This window comes from Anolis carolinensis, chromosome 1, assembly GCF_035594765.1.
Source record: "Anolis carolinensis isolate JA03-04 chromosome 1, rAnoCar3.1.pri, whole genome shotgun sequence".
NCBI classification, from domain to species: domain Eukaryota; kingdom Metazoa; phylum Chordata; class Lepidosauria; order Squamata; family Dactyloidae; genus Anolis; species Anolis carolinensis.
The window spans coordinates 12,993,471-13,018,075 of NC_085841.1; the positions used below are offsets into that span (position 1 = coordinate 12,993,471).

The 24,605-nt window shown below is 40.2% G+C and overlaps 1 protein-coding gene across 13 annotated transcripts in view; it reads left to right on the plus strand.

The window, feature by feature from the left end:
* Window positions 1-24,605, plus strand: part of ccdc88a (coiled-coil domain containing 88A) — a 147,071-nt gene that overhangs the window by 53,764 nt on the left and 68,702 nt on the right. For all 13 annotated transcript variants that reach the window (XM_062968817.1, XM_016990719.2, XM_062968819.1 and 10 more), the window contains exons 7-9: window positions 11,338-11,478; window positions 16,574-16,743; window positions 22,823-22,904. In XM_062968817.1, the coding sequence (XP_062824887.1) occupies window positions 11,338-11,478; window positions 16,574-16,743; window positions 22,823-22,904 (393 nt within the window). The remainder of the gene's footprint in view (window positions 1-11,337; window positions 11,479-16,573; window positions 16,744-22,822; window positions 22,905-24,605) is intronic.

The following is a 24,605-nucleotide window of genomic DNA, read 5'->3' on the forward strand; positions in this document are numbered from 1 at the left end:
CAGCTCTTCAGCTTAGAAATGGAGATGAGCACCAACCCTCAGAGTCAGACACAACTGAACTTAATGTCAGGGGGAAACCTTTACCCTTTATCTTAACTACCACCAGTTCCTCAATACTTTATTTCCCATACCACCATACTTCGCCACAGCAATGCGTGGCCGGGCACAGCTAGTATATACAGTAGAATCTCACTTATCCAACATTCGCTTATCCAGTGTTCTGGATTATCCAACACATTTTTGTAGTCAATGTTTTCAATACATCATGATATTTTGGTGCTAAATTGGTAAATACAGTAATTACTACATAGTATTACTGAGTATTGAACTACTTTTTCTGTCAAATTTCTTGTATAACATGATGTTTTGGTGCTTAATTTGTAAAATCATAATGTAATTTGATATTTAATAGGCTTTTCCTTAATTCCTCCTTATTATCTAACATATTCGCTTATCCAACATTCTGCCGGCCCGTTTATGTTGGATAAGTGAGACTCTACTGTATATAAAAGATTATAAAGGCAGTATGTTACAAAGAGCACACTGTAAATCTGTACCTGTTTAGAGGCAGTCGCTTGACTCTATAAGTGTGACAAACCTATAAGAATTGTATGCTCCAGATGCTTGGAAATCTGAATGCTTTCTAAGTATTTCTCTGAAATTTTCCTGTTACGATGATCACTGGTCTTGTGGAAGCCCTCATTAGAATTCATTAGAATTCAGAAATGACCTTGATTGCTGACATCACCTACATACCTCCTCCTCATTACAGAACCAAATCTGTTCCTTTGCTTTCTTAGGGCAATAAAGCAGGCAGGACAATAAAGCAAGAGAACATGAGATATTCTACTAAGGACAAATACGATATATTATTTATGTCTATCCTGTAAAAGAAATTTTATTTTACTAACCATTGCATTAGATAGTGAGACACCTATTCTAGTCTGAGACACTAGATACCTTCGAAGATGAGTGTGGTGAATTTGCATATGCATACCCTTCGAACTAGAAACTATGTTGTGTTGAAACAGGTGTGGTTTCCCATCCTATTTTTTATACTGTGAGATTGGGGGTCCTTGCCACTTGTCAGCTAATTCTAGATTCCTTTTGGGATCCACCGTGATGAACTTCTGGTCACTAAAGTAGTGGTTAAACCAGACAGGCCAGGTTAATATTAGCACTATTCTTAAAAGATTTTCTTGTCTCAGAGTTCCAGTATATTTACACAGAAATGAACAGATTCTTTTGTTACTACAGTAGAGTTCCAGTTAGCCGACTTCTGGTTATCCGAACTACGGTATTATCCGACGTGCTTGCCAAGCACCTGCACTTTGCAGAAGCCCGGGCTGCGTTGCTAGGCAGCAGCGTGGCCCGGGCTATTCTAAACTGGGAGCTTGCCAAAGGGAGAAGGCTCTGCCCTTCTACAAGTGCCCGGCACTGTGGAGAAGCCCAGGCTGTGTTGCTAGCCAGCAGCATGGCCCGGGCTACTCTTAAACTGGGCGCTTGAGGAAGGGAAGAGCCTCCTTCCTTCCGCAAGCACCTGGCAAGGTGGAGAAGCCCAGACTGCATTGCTAGCCAGCAGCACAGCCCGGGCTACTCTAAACCGGGCGCTTGAGGAAGGGAAGAGCCTCCTTCCTTCTGCAAGTGCCTGGTGTCGTGGAAAAGCCCAGGCTGCGTTGCTAGGCAGCAGCACAACCCGGGCTACTCTAAACAGGGCGCTTGCCAAAGGGAGGAGACTTTTCCCTTCCGCAAGCGCCCGGGTTATCTCGGATAACCGGAACTCTACTGTATTTCAAATGGTTTAGTATAAATATTAATATAGATCAATCTGTGTGTAACAGATTAGCCTACCCTGTAGGGATGGAATGTAGGGACAGCCATTTTCTTTTATATAGCCTTGATTCCAAAGGCATGGCTGAAGCCAGAGGGGAGGGGCGATCCAGCAGCCAATTCAGGGAAGGGAATCTGATTGGAGGAAGAAAATGAAGTGTTTGCCCAGTAACAGAATGTGGGCGGGGCCAAAGTGACAGTTAGAGCTCGGAGCCAGAGGGCCAGTTGGAGAGTGGAGGTTTTTGAAAAAGGCAGAATTCTAAGGAGAGAGGGAGTTAGGAAATTGGAGAAAGGACAGTGGACATATTTTTGGGAACTGTAATTTGAGTTGAGAGCATAGTTTTGACAACTATCTCTAGGCAGTGAAAGACATTTCAGAAACTCGAAGAGTCCTGTTTGTTGAATTATTTAACATAGTGAAGTTACCTCAGCATTCAAAGATTTGGAACTGTTCTAACTAAGCCAAGAGCCTGGTTGATTGTGAAACCACTATGCTTAAGTGCCTGACTGTAACCACTACGCATTCCTGATCAAACTAATAAATGTAATATCTTATTTTCCTCAAAAACACTGCCTTGAGTGTATCTTTCCTTAGTGCCATAAAACCCCTAATAAATCATATATATATGTGTGTGTGTGTGTGTGTGTGTGTGTACACACACACACACACACACACACACACACACTTACTTACAAATATAAAAGTGATGGCAGCGCATACCTGGTGAGGGAGGCAGTGGGTTCGAATCACCCTCCCCATATAGGAGGATGGCGACCCGCTGTGAAAAGCAGCTCTCACCCTCCCCATCATAAGTGGAAGCAGCGACAGGATACATATAGTATCTGAATCCAGATGCCTAAAAAATAGATTTTTGAGACACTTTTACCTCAGAAAGTCATTTCAAGTTTATGGCACCACTGAAGTTTAAAAAGAATATGGCTGGAGGAGGAATAGAAATGGGGGATTCAGGAGAAAAGGAAACAAGAGTAAGTCAGGCGGAATGGGTAGCTAAGGCGGAATTGGAGAAATTGAAACTGGAACTGGAGATAAAAAGAATTGCGGTAGAGAGAGAACAAAGAGAGAAAGATAGAGAGGCTGAAAAAAAGAGAACAGATGAAGTATGAGGAACGAACGCATGTTGGAGTTGAGGATGAGGGAATCGGAGAGGTCAACAAGACCCAGTCCTTCCATCTCAACTGAACTGATTACACAGGACCTGAAGCAGTTTCCCAAATATCAAAAGGGGGATGATGTAGAGGCATTTCTTGCCAGTTTTGAAAGGACTTGCCAAGAACTTAGGATACCAGAGGCAAGGAAAATGGCACACTTGAGTGGTGAATTGAGCGAGATATACGCTGATTTAAGGAATGAGAGAGATTGCTGATTATGAGCTGTTTAAGGAGAGGGTAAAACTGAGGTTTGGGTTGACCGCTGAACAGAGCCGAAAAGCCTTCAGGGAACTAAAGAGAAAGCCAGGTGAAACTTATTCCCAGATGGGTTGTAGGTTGGATAAAGACCTGGACAGATGGATTGAGGGGAGTAAAGTGACCACGTTTGTGGAGTTAAAACATTTTATTAGTCTGGAACAATTTTATAGATTGATTCCACCCCAAATGAGATCGTTTATCAGAGATAAGAGAATAAAAACATTTGCTGGAGTGGCTGCTTTGTTGGAAGAACATGAAGGAATTTAGGAGAGTGGATACTACCCAATTCTTCATAAGAAGCCAAGAGAATGGCTCCCCAAAGGAAAAGCCGAGAGTGGAAACATCAACTCTGTCAGGCAGGACACACCTAATTTCAGTGCCACCAGAAAAATACTTTGTTATAAGTGCCAACAAGAAGGACATATGAGATCTGCATGTCTAAAGTTAGCCGGTACCAGAAAACCAACTATCCCTCCAAAAGCTGTTAACATCATTCAACAGTCAAAGCCACAGAATGAGAGCAAAGCCCTGACGGAAAGTACTCAGAGTCTGGAGTGTAGGAAAAGTTCTATCTGGATTTTATGGAGGCGGTTAGTGTAAATAAAAAAGGTGATGGGATTAAGGGACATGGGCAGAGGTTTCCCTAATCCAGTCAAAATTGATAAAGCCAGAACAGCTAGTCCCTGATCAAAAATATTGCCTCAAAGGAATCCATGGACCCCAGTTCGAAGTACAAGTGGCTGAAATACCTGTAAAATACCATCATTTTGAAGGCACATGGCAAATGGGGGTGATGGAAAGCCTAGAATATCTGTCATTATAGGAAATGACTTGGCAACACATTGCAACAAAGTCAATGTAGTAACCAGGAGCCAAGTGAGAGAGGGGAATGAGAGAGATGTTATCTCAGAAATGGTTCCTGATTCACACACTAACACCACACAAGAAGTCCCATTCCATTTGGACATTAATCACGCAGAACGGTTCCAAAAAGACCAGAAGGAAGATGAGTCTCTTCGAGAGTTATGGGATGAAGCAGAACCTGAAAGTGCCAAGCCTAATATAGAAAAACCCTGTCTCTTTAAAACTGTTAGAAGTAAACTCTACAGAGTGGCATGAAGGAAGAAGGACACCGTCCTGTGGGAAGAGAAAAAGCAGTTAGTAATTCCTAAAGCCTACTGTCTCAAAATTTTGAAGCTATCACATGATGTTCCATTTTAGTGGTCATCTAGGAATTAATAAAACTAGGGATCATGTGCAGGCCAGGTTCTATTGGCCCAATATGGGTAGAGATATCCGAGCCTATTGCAAAACGTGTGAAGTTTGCCAATTTGTGGGAAAGGCAAGAGATAAAACAAAGGGTCTACTGAAAACAATTCCTGCAGTTTCCACACCATTTGATAAAATAGGACTGGATATAATAGGACCAAGTTCGCAAGTTACTAGAGATGGGCACCTGTGTATTTTGAAGGCTATGGACTACACAACTCGGTACCCAGAGGCAATCCCACTAAAAGATGTGGATGCTAAGACTGTGGCTAATGCTTTGCTGACTATTTTTGCTAGAGTGGGATTTCCAAAAGCCATTGTTACTGACTTGGGAACAGCCTTTATGTCACAGTTGATGCAGGAGCTATTTAAGACCTGTGGCATTAAACATCTCACAACCATGCCATATCACTCAGTCCAATGGTTTAATGGAAAGATTTATTGCTGCACTGAACCATATGATAAAAACCTAAGTTCAACGAAATCCTAATGACTGGGACCGGAAATTGCAACACTTTTTTTTTGTGTACATAGAAGTACCGCAGGAAAGCACTAGAATTAGTCCATTTGAGTTGCTGTTTGAACAAACACCTAGAGGACCAATGGACATTCTGAAAGCAGCTTGGGCTGGACAGGAAGACATCCAGGAGACGGACTTCGTTAGCTATGTGGAGAATTTACAGCAGCATCTAAAAACCATCAGAGACAATGCAGCTAAAAATTTAACATCCGCCCAACAAAGACAGAAACAGCAAAGTGACATTAAATTGACATATCGGATGTTTGAGATTGGAGACTAAGTCTTTATGTTGAAGCTGAGATCTAAGAAGGAATTAGAAGTGACATGGGAGGGCCCATATACTGTAATAACAAAAATGTCAGATGTGAATTATTTAGTCTCTAAGAATTCAGAAGGGGAAAGGTGTAAGAAATTGCATGTCAATATGCTAAAGCCTTATTATTCTAGAGAAAATTTTGTGTTACAGGTTTCCCATGTAAAATCTGGGGGGATTTCCTTATCCGGTTGGGGGGAGATAAGTCGGGACGATACCCTGCATGTTATAGAAGATAGTGCAAATCTATCTACAGCTCAGAAGTGGCAGATTCAAGCAATTATACAAGATTATAAGGATGTGTTTTCAAATCTACCAGGGAGGACACATCTTGCTTGCCATCATATTAACATAGGAGAGGCCAGTCCCATAGCCTCACTTCCTTATCGTTTTACAGGGGAGCAGGCACACCTTAACTCTATTATTATTATTATTATTATTAAACTTTATTTGTACCCCGCTAGCATCTCCCGAAGGACTCGATGCGGCTTACAAAGGCCAAGGCCTCAACACACAATATAACAATACAAAACAAAAGGCAAATTTAAAACAATTAAAACAGTATAAACAACAAGCAATAAACAATACGCTAAAACACAATAAAACTGGGCCGGGCCAGAGTAATGGGTACAAGATTAAAAGTGCTGATGTGACAGGTGATATATAAGGCTTATAGGGCAAGTGCAGAGTGCGATATACGATCTTAGTTCTAATAAAGTGCTTATGGGACTTGGTGTTGGAGATTTCCTATTAATCTGGGAAGGCACATTGGAACAGCCAGGTCTTCAAGTTCTTTCTGAAGACTGCCAATGTAGGGGCCTGTCTGAGATCCTTGGGGAGGGTGTTCCAGAGTCGGGGGGCCACCACAGAGAAGGCCCTGTCTCGTGTCCCCACCAACCGCTCTTGCGACGCAGGTGGGATCACGAGCAGGGCCTCTCCAGATGACCGAAGTGAACGCGTGCGTTCGTAGACGGAGATGCAGTCACGGAGGTAGGATGGTCCCAAACCGTTCAGGGCTTTGTAGGTAAGCACCTGCACCTTAAATTGGGCTCGGAAAGTAAATGGCAGCCAGTGGAGCTCTTTGAACAGGAGGGTTGACCTCTCTCTGTAAGGGGCCCCAGTTAACATCCTGGCTGCCGCTCGTTGGACCAGTTGGAACTTCCGAGCCGTTTTCAAGGGCAGCCCCACGTAGAGCGCATTACAGTAGTCCAGTCTGGAGGTGACCAAGGCATGGACCACCCTGGCCAGATCAGCCTTCGCGAGGTACGGTCGCAGTTGGCGCACGAGTCTCAATTGTGCGAAGGCCCTCCCAGACACCGCCGACGCCTGAGCCTCGAGCGTAAGCGATGAATTCAAGAGGACTCCCAGACTGCGGACCTGTGGCTTCAGGGGGAGTGTAATCCCGTCCAGCACAGGTTGCAGGATTACGATCGACCAGGAGGACCTCTGTCTTGTTGGGATTGATCTTCAGCTTGTTCCTCCTCATCCAGATAGACACAGCGGCCAGGCACTCGTCCAGCACCCGAGAGGCCTCCTTGGAATTAGGTGGAAAGGAGTAGTAGAGTTGTGCGTCATCTGCATAGAGGTGACACCCAACTCCAAAACTCCGGATGACCTCTCCCAGCGGTTTCATGTAGATGTTAAAGAGCATGGGAGACAGAATAGAGCCTTGCGGGACCCCACAGCTCAAAGGCCAGGGGTCCGAGCAGGCGTCTCCCAGCTTCACCATCTGGGATCGTCCCTCCAGGAGGGATCGGAGCCACGACAAAACCGTGCCCCCGAGACCCATCCCAGAGAGTCGTCCCAGAAGGATACCATGATTGATGGTATCGAAAGCCGCAGAGATGTCCAAGAGAACCAACAGGGTCACACTCCCCCTGTCCAGCTCTCTACGGAGGTCATCCACCAAGGCGACCAAGGCTGTCTCGGTGCCGTGACCAGGCCTGAAACCAGACTGTGACTGATCTAGGTACAGGAAATGTTGAACCTAGGACTTATAATACCATCCGAAAGTCCCTGGTCATCGTCTGTTATTTTAGTCCCCAAACCAGATCATACCATCAGATTCTGCGTTGATTATAGGAAACTCAACCAGGTAACAGTACCTGGTTGAACTGACAGGGAGGGCGAAAGCTGCTTTTCACAGCAGGTTGCCCTCCTTCTGTATGGGGAGGGTGAGTCAAACCTGCTGCCTCCCTCACCGGGTGTGCGCTGCCATCAGTTTATAACAGGGGCCCCTTTTTGGTATCCCACCAATTATATATTTGTAACATTATACAGTAGAGTCTCACTTATCCAAGCTAAACAGGCCAGCAGAAGCTTGGATAAGCGAATATCTTGGATAATGAGGGATTAAGGAAAAGCTATTAAACATCGAATTAGGTTATGATTTTACAAATTTAGCACCAAAACATCACGTTATACAACAAATTTGACAGAAAAAGTAGTTCAATACGCAGTAATGTTATGTTGTAATTACTGTATTTATGAATTTAGCACCAAAATATCACAATATATTGAAAACATTGACTACAAAAATGGCTTGGATAATCCAGAAGCTTGGATAAATGAAGCTTGGATAAGTGAGACTCTACTGTATATATATAGAGAGAGGGAGAGGGATAGAGGGTATAGATGTTCTTTCTTGTACCTCAGATGTACTCTTCTAGATTTATTAGGGGTTTTATGGCACTGAGGAAAGATACACTCGAGGCAGTGTTTGAGAAAAACAAGATATATTTATTAGTTTGATCATGAATGCATAGTGGTTACAATCAGGCATTTAAGCATAGTGGTTTTCACAATCAATCAGGCTCTTGGCTTATTAAAATAGTTCCAAAACATTGAATGCTGAGGTAACTTCACTATGTTAAATAATTCAACAAACAGGACTCTTCGGGTTTCTTAAATCTCTTTCTCTGTTTAGAGATAGTTGTCAAAACTATGCTCTCAATTCAAATTACAGTTCCCAAAAATATGTCCACTGTCATTTCTCCAATCTCCTAACTCCCCCTCTCCTTAGAACTCTGCCATTTTCAAAAGCCTCCACTTTCCAACTGGCCCTCTGGCTCCGAGCTGTAACTGTCACTTTGGCCCCGCCCACATTCTGTTACTGGGCAAACACTTCATTTTCTTCCTCCAATCAGATTCCCTTCCCTGGATTGGCTGCCGGATCGCCCCTCCCCTCTGGCTTCAGCCATGCCTTTGGAATCAAGGCTTATATAAAAGAAAATGGCTGTCCTTACACACCATCTCTAAGGGTAGGCTAATCCATTACACTATACATAGAAAGAAACACAGACATAACCATGTCTGGGCATTCCAACTTCGTTACAGTCCACAACATTGTATGTAAGTCATTTTGTATTAAGTCATTAAGCCATCAAGATCCTCATCAGAATATTTGATCTTAACACTTAATTCATTATCCATGGCAAAATACCATCTCCTCTATTACAGTCAAAAGTTTATCTCCTTAAGTAATCTTTGAACAAATACTAATTATGTTAACAGCATGGAGACATATATCTGAACAGTGTCATGATTAATTTGATTTTGGGTACTATACATGTTGAGATAGTACTGGTCTCACTGTAGACATTAACCATACTATGGTATAACCACCTCCTTCAGAGTTCTGTTGCAAAGGAGTTAGAGCAGGACTCCCATGGATCACATTTCACTACCACTAACGTAGCCAATGTATTCCACACTATCACCAACGTAGACAACATTGATGGTTGCATCCCTCATTGGTTCAGTCAACATCGGTACCAAGCAGGTCACTGTCTTTTGTTCAGGACCAACATGCTATTGAACCCCTTCCGATGCAAAAAGACCCTCAGCCCTAGCAACCTCATTCATCACCATTGCTATCGAGCCAGCACTGTATATTTGCTGTTTGCTATTCATCTCCATCAGTGCCTCATCAGATTCAGTATTTGTACCAAGGACACATCCTGCAGGGATTTTCCATATGGAGGACTCTGATTCAGACTTCTCCTCTACTTTATTATGCATGCCACCAATATGTTCTCCTTCCACCATTTTGGGAAAACATGAGTGTATTTCCCCTACCAGTAATGTGCCTAAATTCACGGAAGAGATGTTGCATGTCTGTGTTTGTCTGAGTTGTCTCCTCAAGCGAAAGTGACAATAGAGGGCCTTCCACTTTATGAGGGTGGTCTCTTTAACATGAAACAGACAAGAAGCTAGAGCACACATACAAAAGGTGTACTGTTGCCTGTATATTCTGCTTCCAGAAAACAGTCCTTTGGCTCTTTTACCCCAATGATGTCCAGAGTGTCTTGTTCCCAAGCCTTTTCACCTGCCTCCCCCTGCAAAGTTTTGTTATCTGCCAGATATCACCTCCAGCCCTATAAGAAGCTTCAGGATCAGAGCAAACATAAACCTTGACTCTTCAGCCCCCCCCCCCTCCCACCATTACTTCTCCTTTCAGCAGTAGATTTTTGATCACCATCTTGCTTGACTTACCATGACATCGGATGCTTGGATCTTCAAAATTGTACAGAGGAGCTACGATAAAGAGTTTTGGGACAACTTGCAGCATTAGCCCGCCTCACTCCACCTCTGACATGCTCCTTGAGAAAGCTAGCACTTTTCTCCTCAAACAAACTGTGGAACTTATCTCTCTACTGCAAGGGGTTTTCTCACATAACTTTATAATGACCAAGAAGACTGGAGGCCCTTGCTGAGATCATTCAGGGTGATCACCCATTCTTTCCTTGGTGCAGGAGAAAGATTGACTAGTGACATTAGATTTGAAGGAGTCATACCTTTGTAATACAGTCTGATAATCACAGGCATTTCCTCTGTTTCGGCATTGGAAGAAAGGCCTATCATTTCCACATCCCTTTGAACTGTCCATCTCTCCCCACATCTTCACAAAAACATGGCAATGGTTGCAGCTTGGCTCAGGCAACAAGGTGTGATTGTGCATTGACTGTTTACTTGCAAGATGAGCAGTCTAGATGCTACTGAAAGTCATAATGAGATGTTCCTTCCTCTGCAATCCACAATGGTAGTCACTACAGAGGTGTCCATGGAAGAACTATTATGTGCTCTATGTGGAGATGCTCATGGAAAGTGTTTATCATCTACTGCTAGAGCAAAATGCAGCAGCAAGACTGATGTCAGGGGTGTGTTTTAGACTATATAAAACCAATTGTACAAGAATTGCTCTGGTTTCCAGTTGTTTCTGAGCTCATTTCAAGGTGCTGTTTTTCATCTACAAGGCCCTAAACTGCTTGGGGCCATGATATCTGAAAGACTGCATTCTCCCATATGAGTCTACTAGAAATTTGAAATGTATGTAGAAGGCCCTATTGCAGGTCTCCACAGCAATAGTCAAATGAATTTGTAAAGAGCTTTCTTGGTAACAGTACCCTGATTGTCAAACTGCCTACCCAAGGACATTAGGCTGTCTCCATCTCTTTTAAGCAGGGAAAACTTCTGCATGGTTTGTCTGAAATTGCTATGTTTAACTGTTTTTTAAAAATGTATTTTAGGATTGTTTTTAGATTGTTTTAAAGGTTTTAAAATAATATTTAATATGTTTTAAAATGCTTTTATCTTTGTACTGTTTTAATTGTTAGTATTTTTTCATCATTTTAGGAGCTCATGTTGGGGTGACAGGTGATATAGAAATACATTTGATAAATAAGTTTGCTGTAGTAGTTTGAGTATGATATTAGGGTTCTAGGACATCCGCTTGAATATAAGCTGCACACATCTTGCTGTATTCCACTTTTTGAAATGCAGTGGTTTTTTTAAAAATAAAATGAATATTTGATAGATGCCTTGTTGGTAATGCAAATGCACCTTGTTCCTCTTTAGCAGCCCAGCAATAGCATACCCAAAATGTGACAGTGGATCTGTGTGGTCTTCAAACAGCATGTTGCCTACCCTAATTAAAGCAGAAAACTTTTTGATTGTTTATGGTTTGTATCCTCTGTAGGTAACTCATAATCAGGAAAATGTGTTTGACCTTCAGTGGATGGATGACAATTCTCTATCACAAGACTGCATTGAACCTCTTTTAAAAAACATGGCACTGCATTTAAAAAGACTTATAGATGAGAGAGATGAGCATTCTGAGGTATATATCATGTCAGGTTTCAATTATGTTATTTGGGGGAAGGAGGAATCATTATTGCAGAAATGAAAGTATTTACCTCAGTGTAACTGAACAACTGCAAAAATAGAAGTTGAGAGTTTAAACACTGATAGATTTGTATATGTTGGTGGAATGCAGGTCATGTCCTTTCAGCTGTGAAACAATGATAATTACAACTACAATATTTTGTAATATGCTCTATATTTTAAAAACTTTGTCCCTTGTATTGAGAATAGCTGCCAGCTGAAAATATCAATATCCACTGTAGATGAGGATCCCTACTGCTAGAATGCAAGTACTGTATATATTTAATTTTTTATAATCTACTTAAAGTAAATTTTGAGGATCAGCAGGTGTACGAATATGAATTCATATCCATACACAAATATGAAAATCAAGATTAAAATGTTGTGAAACATTGCAAATAACTTATCTAGTAATCCTTGTAATAGTCACACCATTTGCATTACCAGTTACATTTTAGCAAGGAAAACAGGGATAACCTATGGTATACAGAGTAATTTCTCCATCTATACATATAAAAATGTAATGTGTGTAATTCCCATGGAGTAAACAACAAAGCCACTGGACCAAATCACACCAAATTTGGCCACAAAAGACATAGTCTTCCAATCTATGTCTTCCAGTCAAAAAATCCTATAAAGTTAGGTCCAAATTACAGAAAACCCCCAAAACCAAAAATTACTAACCGCGCATACGCAGAGGTCCCCCCAGGAAACTTAGTGACGTTAGCCAGGTGGTTGGGGCTTCAACGGCCACTGCGGAGAGAGTACCTGCAGCAAGAGGAAGAGAGCCAGAGGCCTCGGAAGGCCTCCCCAGCACGGGAAGCCGGCAGATGGCCAGTGAAAGGGGAATGGAGCCCCAAATGGCTCTGAGATGCACCACACACAACTTGATACCTCAAAGGCACCAGACAGGAGGCAGAGAATGGAGCCCAATCGGCTTCCCACCAAACTTGAGAAGGGAGCAGGTGGGCAGACACCGGGGGGGGGGGGGGGATACAGCCAAACGGCTCCACAAACAACCCACACCCAACCCGGAGCTACGCAGGCTCAAAGACGTCCCCTCACTTTGGAGAGCAGCGGACGGTATTTATACATGGCTCTCATGTCTCCTTTCAACCTTCTCTTTGGCAGGTAAATAGACCCAACACTTTAAGGTGTTCCTCAGAGGGATTATTCATCCTTTTAGTTGCCCTCTTTCTTTGGACACTTCCCACCTCAGATTCATTGTTACTATTATTATTACTATTACTATTATTATTGGGTTATTATGAACCATGAAAATAAACAAAACCAGGCTCCCAGCATTACAAAACTCTACAACCAGGACAGTAAATAAAGAACAACAGTCTGAAAACAGGGGAATACCAGACAGGAAACAACCAGAGCCAGCTAATACCTCACAACAAAGGATACCCCCAGGGAGGAAACAGCAAGGCTTTGAAACTTAGAAGGCTATTACATTCTAATCAAGCTGGCCAATTACAACATTCACACTTGACTCAGGCAGACAAGAGTTTTTTCTCCCCCACACATGCATGTCTCCTTCCTACCTACGGAGATCCTCCATTGACCACCTTGAATAGCACTGAACAACCTTGCAGCTTCAAATGCAGGCTGCTTCCCATTACATTATTTTCCATAACAACAGACTACGCCACATCAACATGTGGCCGAGCACAGCTAGACATATTCCAGACAGGAAGCAACCAGAGCCAGCTAACACCTCCCAACAAAGGATTTCCCCTCAGTGTCCCCTCCTCCTCTACCAAGGAAGGCAAAGGAGAAGGAGAGATAGGCACGCACCTTTCCCTCTTTCCTTCCTCGTTGTCGGCTCCTTCCTCCTTCACTGAGGAAGGCGCATGTGGCGTGGAGGAGGGAAAGGTGTGCACCTTTCCTTCCTCCTTCGCGCTGCATGCACTTTCCTTGGCAGAGGAGGAGGGAGCAAAATAAGACATCCCCTGAAAATAAGACATACCATGTCTTTGGGAGTAAAAATTAATATAAGACACTGTGTTATTTCCGGGGAAAACATGGTAGCAGCATGCTGTTCTTGTTGGGAATTGATGAGCCGTTAAGCTCAAATCACCCCCTTTATGAGGTAAATTCCCATTAAAATAGCAGAGTAAAATGCAGCAGTGAGACCTACGAGGTGTGAGTTTTGGAAGGCCTCTGTGTCTTCAGGAAGGCAAAGGAAAGCAAAGTTAGCTTTAAAGTTTAAAAGCATTTATTGAGGTAAAAAGAAATCCATTGATGGATAGAAAAGGTTTGGAGCTAACTATCTAATTTAATCTGATATAAATACACATAGATGGATCAAAATAACAAAGATCTAGATAGCTACATCTTGACTAGAAGAGGGGACAAAGTGCGTCCTCTCTCTGGAACAAAGCAGGAAGATGGAATGGTGACCAACCTCGTGGGTCTCTTCTTCTCTAGGGCCATAAACATTCCAGAGACCAAATTGGGGAAGTTACGTCAACCCTAGGAGAGATCACATTTCTAAAGCATCAAAGGATGGGGTTGACCTAAACAGGACAAGAAGAAGAAAACAATAGTAAAGCCTATCTAGGCATGCTTTGGAAACGGGGAAAGGATTCCCTCAATCTAACTCTATCATCTATCTGACTACATTAGACTTCAGTAGTCCAGGGTGATTCCCAACAGTTCTTTCTCTCTGGCCCTTTCCAGACAGGCCCTATATTCCAGGATCTGATCCCAGGTTTTCTGCTTTAAACTGGATTATATGAGTCCTCACTGCCAGATAATCTGGGATAAACAGAAAATCTGGCATCAGATCCTGGGATATAGGGCCAGTCACTTGTTGCCAGCTGCAGCTTCAGGCAGTCACCCATGTGAATTTCCTTCTTCCTCTGCCATTGCTCAGATTGAGTCAGCATATAGCTCAAGTATGGGAAATCTAGGCCTGCAGACTGAGCGCAGCCCTCTGGGCTCTTCACCCCGTCCCCCTTCTGCTTCAGCTTCCCCTGCAGTTTGCGGACGCAGTGTGACCCACTGCATCCCCAGGCTGAGAGGAGGGCTGAGGCAGAGGCACACATTTGCCAAGTGCTCTCTGGAGAGCACTTGGCAGTGGCGTGTTTCTCTCCCTTTGCTGCCTTCCCAGGGCCCAGAGAAGAGCCAGAGAGAGAAACACGCCACTGCCAAATGGCAGCTGCGTGTTTGTCTCCCTGGAGACAGACCCGCTCCTTCCCTCTCCCAGCCCCGCCCCTTCCAGCCCATGACTCCACCTACTTTTGTGGCTAAATGACTGTGCCAAAATTGGGGTGTGCATTCCATTCATGTCATACAGTAATCTTAGTGCTGAGCCAAAACAAAAGGGGAAGCTGTTTCAGGAGCTGCATTTGGAGCTCCTCTTTGAAGGATGTAATCTCTAATTAAATGGCCAGGGCTCAATACTATGCAAACCTGCGATTTGTAGTGTGGTGAGGCATCCACATTCTTTGGGAGAAGTCTCAAAACCATGTCAAACTACAGCCCCCAGAATTCCATAGCATTGAACCAAGGCAGTTAAAGTGGATGCATTCTATAGCATAGATGCACCCCAAGGTTTTCTTTTCAATCACAGAGAAGCTTTGGTGTTTTAACACTTTTGTTTTGAAAGAAGGAGTCTAAGCAGGCAGCCACTGTAATGCACACATTACAAAGAGTGCACTTTTTTACTGTTGTGCATTACATTAGGCAGCAAATACTTTTTTTTAGTTTCAGGGTTTTAAAAACTGAGGTGTGCATTAGGTTCAATGATGCAGTAAACTCAAGTAAATACAGGTATATTCCACATTGTTTTAACTAAATACAAAAACTGTTCACCAGAGCAGCTTGTTAAAAATGAGTTACTTCTTAGTTCGGCATTCTATCATGGTATTTCTCTTTTTTGCAGTCGGTACTGTATTTCTTTTAGCGTTGCACACTAATAGAATGCTTCCCTATCGTCTCTTTGCTTTCCTTTTTTATTTAAATTTCTGATGTGAGTGAAGCCTCTAGGCAGACGTTCTTATCTTTTTATATTTCCTTATATTTAAATTATTGTGTGATATATATAAATATTAATTAATTAAGAGGAGGAAAAGTCAGAATGCTTTCAAAGAGTCGGGATTAAGAGAAATAAAATGACCAGGATAAATAGGAATAAAACCTTATTTAGCTTCAGATGGGAATTCTGAGGGTTGTTGTGAGTGATGTATCTTGAGCATCTGCCCCACAGCAGCTATACATGAGATTAGTTGCTTCAGGGCCAAAAAAATCTCACTTGTAGGCATATTTAGACTCAGTTGACCTTCACTTATGGGGATTGGTATTTTACTGGGACGGGTTCCCACAATAACTGTATCTGCTAAACGATTTTAAAATGTTTATTTATGTTTTATTGTAAAGAGGGTTTTATAGGTTATTGTTACATGTGTGGTTGATTTGTGTTGTTTTTTAAATGTGAGCCGCTTTGGGTCTGTTTTAGGGAGAAAAGCAGGATACAAATAAAGATTTATTATTATTATTATTATTATTATTATTATTAGTTATTTGATACTAATATAAAAATACTGCAATTAAAAGCAAGTAATGAGAAACTTAATTTGGCATAGTTTTAATGTATTACACATTCAATTTTATTTTTATTTAAAGTATTTTTTTTGTATTAATTTTTGCTGGTTGCTTGAGTTCCGGTTAACTGAGAGTCTTTTGTACATGTTAAAGAGGGTATTCATGAAATATTTAACTTAATGCAATCATAGTGGATTTTTTAAAGATGTTGGGCTGGGTGAAAATTTATTAAGGCATTATCTTGCTTTATTTTCCCTGTCTAATTTTCTTCCATCTCCATCTTATAAAGCATGTGTCAGTAATTGCATCAGTCCAGATCATACTGGATGGGATCCAATATTTTTGATTCATGAATAGAAAAAATGGAAATAGAACTGTAATTCAGATACTAAGATTTCCATCGTTGTCTTTGAGTCCTTATACATTACATTTTGCTTAACTGTAAAGTCGTCTGTCTCCTTATATGCATCCATTTAATTATTTAAAACATATCTTAGACTATCGTCGAACTCTCAGAAGAACGGGATTCTCTTCATTTTCTACCTCATGCATCAGCAGCACAATCACCTTGTGGATCTCCAGGCATGAAACGCACTGAAAGCAGACAACACTTGTCCGTGGAGCTAGCAGATGCCAAAGCAAAAATCAGAAGGCTTAGGCAAGAACTGTAAGTGTGCTGTTAAATAAAAGGGAATACTGAGAAATTCTACATGTCTACAAGGGAATAGAGCCATTTTAGAATGGAAAAAAGGTTCTCGGCATAAAAAATTTGCTGTGATGTTTAATAGGAAACAATAGTAATAATATGTATTGTACTTTTGAATCAAGCCATAAGGCTTTATGAGACTTAGCAAGAGTGGACTCTTATTGTGATCAGTTTGTTGAATGGAGAAACTAGAAAAAAGTGTTTAATGATTTAAAATTCTAATTCGAGATTACCTTATTTTGCTATTGATTTCAAATAAGCCATTTTGAGAGTTGTTTAATTTCTGTTAAATCCCAATTAAACTCAAACAGAAAATTGGGAATTATGGAAATTGTGAGCTGTCCTTTATTTATTAAGAGTAAGTACAGAATGGACTTGACAGAAATCAGGTACCTTTCCCAGCTCAAGAGATCATGGCCCAAACTTTTTTTAGTTCCATTCTGACCAAAGAGGGACCACTTTCTTCAGTTGCAGAATTTGACATCTACATTAGTGGCAATCGTAGATCATAAAATCAGTGAAGCTAGATCAGATTTCTGTAAATGTATTCATTTATTTGAATATATATACTGATTTGTAGAATTGGAAGGGCACTACTGTTACCATATCGCTTCATAAGATCATGAATGGGATATGTTTGATATGGTGCCTAATGCCATCAGGAGTTATTATTGTGTTTTCTGAGTTAGATACCAGAGAAAATTAGTTGTTGGGAGTTTGTTGCAGGTTCTGTTACCACTGTGTTTACTTATTTTTGTTCTGTGGGCTGTTGTTGATGGTGAATAGTTATTTTAGATAAAGGGGTTCCTGTTAGCGAGGTCAGACATACTTTTCAAGGAGGCCTAAATCTGCGATGAGTTATGTATGTATACAGTCATTGGGATTTTGATCTTCAGAGGAGGGTTCTCGTAGATTTGATGCTTAAAAAGGCATAAATGTGAAAGGTTGCAGGTATCTTATCAGAAAATGTCCACAGTAATATTTTGACAGCAGAGTTTAAAAGGCAGGGTTTTCATGGCCTAACTCTTCCAAAAGGGACCCATTTCAAAATCCTGACCAGGAATGTAGCCTTAGCCATGTTTATGTGTGTAGAGAAAAACTGGAGACTGCCTTAGACTGAAGTTTATTTTTTAAAAATGATTCATAACAGGGCGTGATCGGAGGTGGGAAATAGCTGGGAACTCTGCAGGTTTGAAGCTACTTTTCATGCACTGTATATACTCTTGTATAAGTCTAGAAATTTTAGTCAAAAAACTTGAGTCAGCTTATCCATGAATTAATTGGATATTGTTGTTTTCTGTGGAATGACCCTCAACTTATCCATGGGCCATATCAAAATTCATAATGCTCGCCTCCAAACCTGTCCTTGATTTAGAAATGTGGTTGACTTGCACACAAGTAGATATGATACAAGTATATATGATTCTTCTATTTTTGTCACTGAGGATATGTGAGGATCCAATTTTGAGTTTTTATATCCAGGTTGATAATTGACATTGCATAATAAAACATAGTCTTACAAATAAATTATAATTGGGGAATTTAGATCCAAAATTATATTTCTATAGTCAAATTGGTATCATGAGTTTTGCCAAATGAGCATTTATTGCAAAATACGTGGTACAAACACAACAGAAATTTATTGAAGATTTACATCCAACCAGACAGAGCCAGTGTGGGAGAGAGCCAGTACAATACAGTGAGTTGAGTGTTGACTAAGACACTGGGAGACTAAGGTTCATATCTCCAGTAAATCCATGGGAACCCATCAGATGACTTTGGCCAAATCATACAGCTTCAGAGAAAGACAAAAGCAACCCCCCACTGAAAAAAAATCATGCCACTTTGGGTTGCCATAAGTTGAAAAGACTTAAAGGCAGACAACAGTAATATAGAATGGCTTTCTGTATGTGTTTTGATAAGTTTATTTGCTTTTGTTACACTGTCCTAATTTTTAAAATATTTTATAGATATTTTGAAACTAAATTAAAATATTCTCTTTCTCATCTTTTAATTAGGGTTAGAGAAAAGTAGTGCTGATTTGATTTTGCTATTTTTTTAATAGTCTGTATTCTGTAACAGCTGCACTATAATTGACCTACCTCCTGTTCTGTTTTGTCATGTGTTCCATATGTCATCAAAGTCGTGGGAGAGTGTCTTTTTGCCAATGCCTGAGGTCAACCCAATGATACCTCACTCAGTGGACTATTAATGGTGTAAATGCCTGTGTATACATCCTAAGGGATCTGGAATTCAGCCATATTCATGTGTGTTTAGTGCATCTGTCTCAGTACTTAGGCTGTTTATTATTTGAGACAAACCACAGTTATAAAAGCCCTATGCTGGCCTTCAACTGATCATCATGTACATATTTTTTTTTTAACATCGTGGGTCCCAATCCTGAGAAATTATATAGCATAGTTGTGTTAGGAACTGTAGAGTTATTGTTCATATTACAGACCAACTCTGACCTCTGAAGATGACTAGTTCTCTGCCAAAAGCATGCATCTGACATCTTAGTAATACAGACAAACTAAGTAACAAAGGCAAGTAATAAATACATTGAGGATTCTTGCTGGGTTCCTGTTTTAAGTCTAATTTGGCCATCATGGACAATATTAGCAGAGATGCAGAAAGAGTATCAGAAGATCTTGCCATGCTAGGCTTCTTATTTTATGAGAAATATTCTGTTTGTTTAGCATTGAGTTTGGTTTACTAGTATTTTGTGCAAATTCTCATTCAGAGGCAGATTATATGCTAGATATTTTTCTGAATTAAACCTGAGCACATCATGACATATAAGTCCCAGCCAGCCAGATGTCGAAATTCAGTGGTTTCATTTTAGCCCCAACTGGTATGTTTTGTTGTCCTTGCATTGGCAAAAGTGGTAGTCTGAATGGGCTTGAATGGGCTCCATCATCAGTTGAAGCAAGTGAAAAATATGATAGAATGTACATATTTAACCCATACAATTGCCAAGAACACTACTTACAAGAGAATTTTGTGGAAATTATCTGAAAATAGCAAAGCCAATTGTTATCTCCATACAACTCCTTTTCTTTTCCACCACTGTTCACACAGTACTATATCACTGAGCATCAGTATGCAATAAAAGAAACTGATCTCATTTTCTGATGACTGGATTACTACGTGTCTTTTGAAATGAACCTGCCCAAAATATTCTATAAACAGCTGCACTCCAAAATTAATGCAAATTGCTATTATTAATTTGATTGACAGTTAAAAGCAATCCCAGTTACAGTTGAAAACTGCAGTTGAAAATATAAGCATCTCTAAGAATATTTCTTATGATGCATTGGGTTTATTTACAAATAAATACTTTGGTAGACATCAGATATTAATTTCTATAATATTAATAGCACAATTCAGTGTATGTCATGTAATTCATTACCATCAAATTAGCTTCAATTTATGGTGACCCTATGAATGAGAGAACTCCAAGACCCCCTGCTAAAAATAGTCCTCTAAGGTCTTATATAATAAGGGGCATGGATTCCTTGATCAAGTCTATCCACCTGTAATATGTTTTTTCTCCTCATACTGCGTTCGTCTTTGAAAATTAATCACATCAGGTTAAGATACATCCAAAATATGATAGCCTGAATTTATCCCTTTTGACATCTAGGGAGAGGTCAAGCTTAACTTGCTCTCATTCTGATTTTACCCGGGTTTTTGGCAGTCCATTGTATCTACAGAATTGTTTTCCAGTACTACAGTTCCTATGGGTTTATTGTCTTCCTATCAACCTTTGGTGATACATCTTTATACATCTTTATACATAAGGCTATTACATAGTTCCTTCATAGCTGTCGTTCTAAATCTTGGTCTTTTAAAGATTTTTCAGCCACCGTCTTTTTTATTTATGACAAAGCAAAATATTCAACTATTTCAGTGTCTTCATCATCCATTTTAAATTTATGTAAATCATCTGTGGCCATTATTATTATTATTTTTTATAACCCTTGCCCTTTGTTCATTGTCTTCGGGCTCATCTACATGGGCTTAGTAGGCTGCACTCACTGTGCAGTCACTTCTGGCTGTCTTCATGATGTTCTGTCATTTCTAGTGCTTATTGTAGTGTAAACCGGGTGAATCAGGTTTAACCCTGTCTTAAGAAAAGTTGAGGGAAGTTTTGGAGTTTGCCCAGAGCTCCAGAACAACTCTTCAACTTTGGCCTACTGTGAACAACAGGACTGGGTTCAATGCAGACAGGTCCACTATCCACATAGTCCACTGCAACTTTGGACCACTGTGGACAGCAGGACTGGACCTAGTTAGGAGAGTGAAGTGTGTCCCTGTTCAATAATATCAGTCATGGTATCTTTCTGAGCTGCTCTCTGGGATGGGGCTTGGAGTTACTGCTCTACAGTGGCCCTGCTATTTTCTGGAGGGATGCTCTCAAAAGATGACGCTGAAGAAGTTCGGCTTGACTTCTTGGCTATCAGCCAGTGGAGTCCTTTAGAGTTCTGTCATATCCCCTTTACTATTTAACATATGCATGAAACTGCTGGGAGAGTTTATTCAGAGTTTTTGGATCAGGTGTTATCAGTTTGCTGATGATACCCCACTGGACTTCTTGGGTGGAATGAACATTTGAATGAACTTCTTGCTGATTAGCAGTTATTACTAGTGAAGAAAATTATGTAGAATGTTAGTGACTCCACCTACTCTGATGCCTTAAAAAAAAAGGCTATGCAGATACCAGCTCAGGTGCTATAGTTGAAGTTGCTGCATTGAATGGCATTTAGAACTCAGTGACCTTTGAGGCCCCTATATTATGATTTTATAATTCATATCTGGATTCTTTATGATATAACATTTACACAGGCATGAGTTTGAGTACAGTAGAGTCTCACTTATCCAACATAAACGGGCCAGCAGAACGTTGGATATGCGAATATGTTGGATAATAAGGAGAGATTAAGGAGAAGCCTATTAAACATCAAATTAAGTTATGATTTAACAAATTAAACACCAAAACATCATGTTATAAAACAAATTTGAAAGAATAAGTAGTTCAATACGCAGTAATGCTATGTAGGAATTACTGTATTCATGAATTTAGCACCAAAATATGCGTTGGATAATCCAGAACATTGGATATGCGAGTGTTGGATAAGTGAGACTCTACTGTACTTAAGATTGAATATCTACATCTTGCATCCCATTGTTATGTAGGCCGTCAATAAACATTAAGGGGAAAGGACAACTGTACTTTTTGAAAGAGACTTGAACCTCTTGTAGAGCACAAGACTGTATCCTTAAGGAAGATGTGGCTAAATGAGTATGTACAAGTGATACAACAGCAGGAAGGATTAACTAAAGAGCTAAATAAGAGAAAAATATACAGTAGACGCTCAGTTCACTGGCACCCATAGGAATTGCTAGATGCTAGATAAATGAAGTTTTTGTTGGCTTGAGAGTTACTGTTAAAACAGGCCTAACTAATAATACACGTCATATTACACCATACTATAAACACTGTACTGACTTGATATTAATATTGAAATACAGTAATGATAAGCAAATGAAGTCAAATTTAACTTAATGTACCCCATTTTTACTTTATTATAAAAACAGTTTTGTGGATGCAATATTTTTTTTTGTTTTTTGCTGATTGCTTGAGAGTCCTGGTTGCTTGAGTTCCAGTTAACTGAGAGTCTACTATAACAAGTAAAGACAGTGTGGCTACCGAACCAAATGCTGTCTCTCTGTGTGGCTGTGATGTTTGAGCTGCATCTACAGAAGCCTGAGCTTCACTGCCATTTTAAAAGGAAATGGAAAAATAACTAGGTTAAGAAAAGGTTTCAGGAATAAAGAGATGGAAAGAGGATTGTTTTTCTCCACTCAATTTCCCCCACTTCAGAAGTTGATTTGCTTTTTAAATTGTTGTTGCTTGTTGGCATGAAAATATCCCCGTAATGAGGCTTTTAGAAGATTATTATTTCATTTTAGTTCTCTTTTGTCTGTTTTGGAATGTAAATATTATTTAAATAAGTTTTCTTTTATTATCTTCAAGTGAGGAAAAAACTGAGCAATTGCTGGATTGTAAGCAAGAACTGGAACAGATTGAAGCTGAAGTCAAGAGACTACAACAAGAGGTTTGGAAATGAAAGATCAATTTACAGTCAGTTATACTCAGGGCAAAGAATCTGGATTAAGAAGGTTAACATCTAAAAATTAGAGGAAGGATCTTAACATTAAACCACAGAATTATTGGCATGACCACACATATTAGTTTTGCGTTTCTTTCTGAGATGCCTTTTGAACATGATTGAAACTATGTCTGCCAAATTTACAGACAAAGATTTTCTTTCCTTCCATATCACTTCCATTGACATTCTTTCTACTCTTGGACAATTTAAAAAACCCCATTGTCCTGGGAATATGCTCACTTTTCTCTCCTTCAGATCATTTTTCTTATTCTACTTATCCCGTTTTTCTGTATTATAATGCACATTGAAACCCTTGAATGTAAATTTCCCCCAGGAAAGCAGTATGCAATTTCAGATGTTACAAAAGATAACTACATTTAGTAGCAATTGCTTTAATTCTTTCTATATGATAACTAGGAATAAGGTTTCCTTTCTGTATAATTTCCAGACCTGATAGAAAGGTTATCAAAAATACAATATCTCTTTAATTCCTAAAAATAACTTGTTTAGCTTTATTGATCGTAATACCATTAAAAGAATGACTACCCATGGACGTTCGTGTTTTACTTTAAAGATACATGAAGTAAACTCTATGAGTTCACAAAAAAAGAATTGGCAGTGAAAGTTCCATTATAACCAGTATCCATCATTACTAATTCTGCAGACATTTTGGTGCTAGTTAAGTTAGCTAGCACATGTAGTATCATACTAATCTATTTACCAAATTGAAAACTCTGATGACAGACTGGAAATTCTTGATCTTTTGAAATTCAGCACTGAACACTATCTAGTTCCCATTGTTACTTAGAAAAGAATCCCTTTGATGGAGACCTTTAGAGGCTTATGACTTTTTAACTAGAATAGATCATTGAAATCAATGAGGAGATGTACCCTATATCCTCATGTCTAGAACTTTTAGTTGAAAATCCAATCCAAAACCTATTTGGGTGAACATACCATAGGTCAATATGAGTACAGTACTTTAACTCATTCAAAAGACACAATTCCATTCTCGTAGAATATAGTGAAGAAAAGGGAGTTCAAGACACAATTCCATTCTCGTAGAATATAGTGAAGAAAAGGGAGTTCTTACTTCTCAAGAGAACCTAAAATAAGCACGAATACCTTCTGCACTATCCATTTTGACACCACATTTGGTCTTTTGGAATGCCTGAGTAGGGAAACGGCATGGGTGAGTGGTCCCCTAAGTCAGCATTGGTGTTTTCCCTTCTCCACAGAATGACCCTTGCCCTATCCACAGGTTATATCAAAATCCATAGTTTTGACCCCCAAACCTGTCCTTGGCTTATACATGAAGTTGACTTATACATGAGTTGTAGTTTACGAAGACATCCTATTTGTTTCTGTGAATCTGTGTAAGTTGGGACTACTTTGATTTCAGTCCATAATGCTGCTGCTGCTCAGTCGCATAGTCGTTTCCAACTCTTCGTGACCTCATGGACCAGTCCACGCCAGAGCTCCCTGTCGGCTGTCGCTGCCCCCAGTTCCTTCAAGGTCAAGCCAGTCACTTCAAGGATACGGTCCATCCATCTTGCCTTTGGTCAGCCTCTCATCCTTTTTCTTTCCATTTTCCCCAGTATTGTGATCTTTTCCAAGCTTTCCTGTCTTCTCATGATGTGGCCAAAA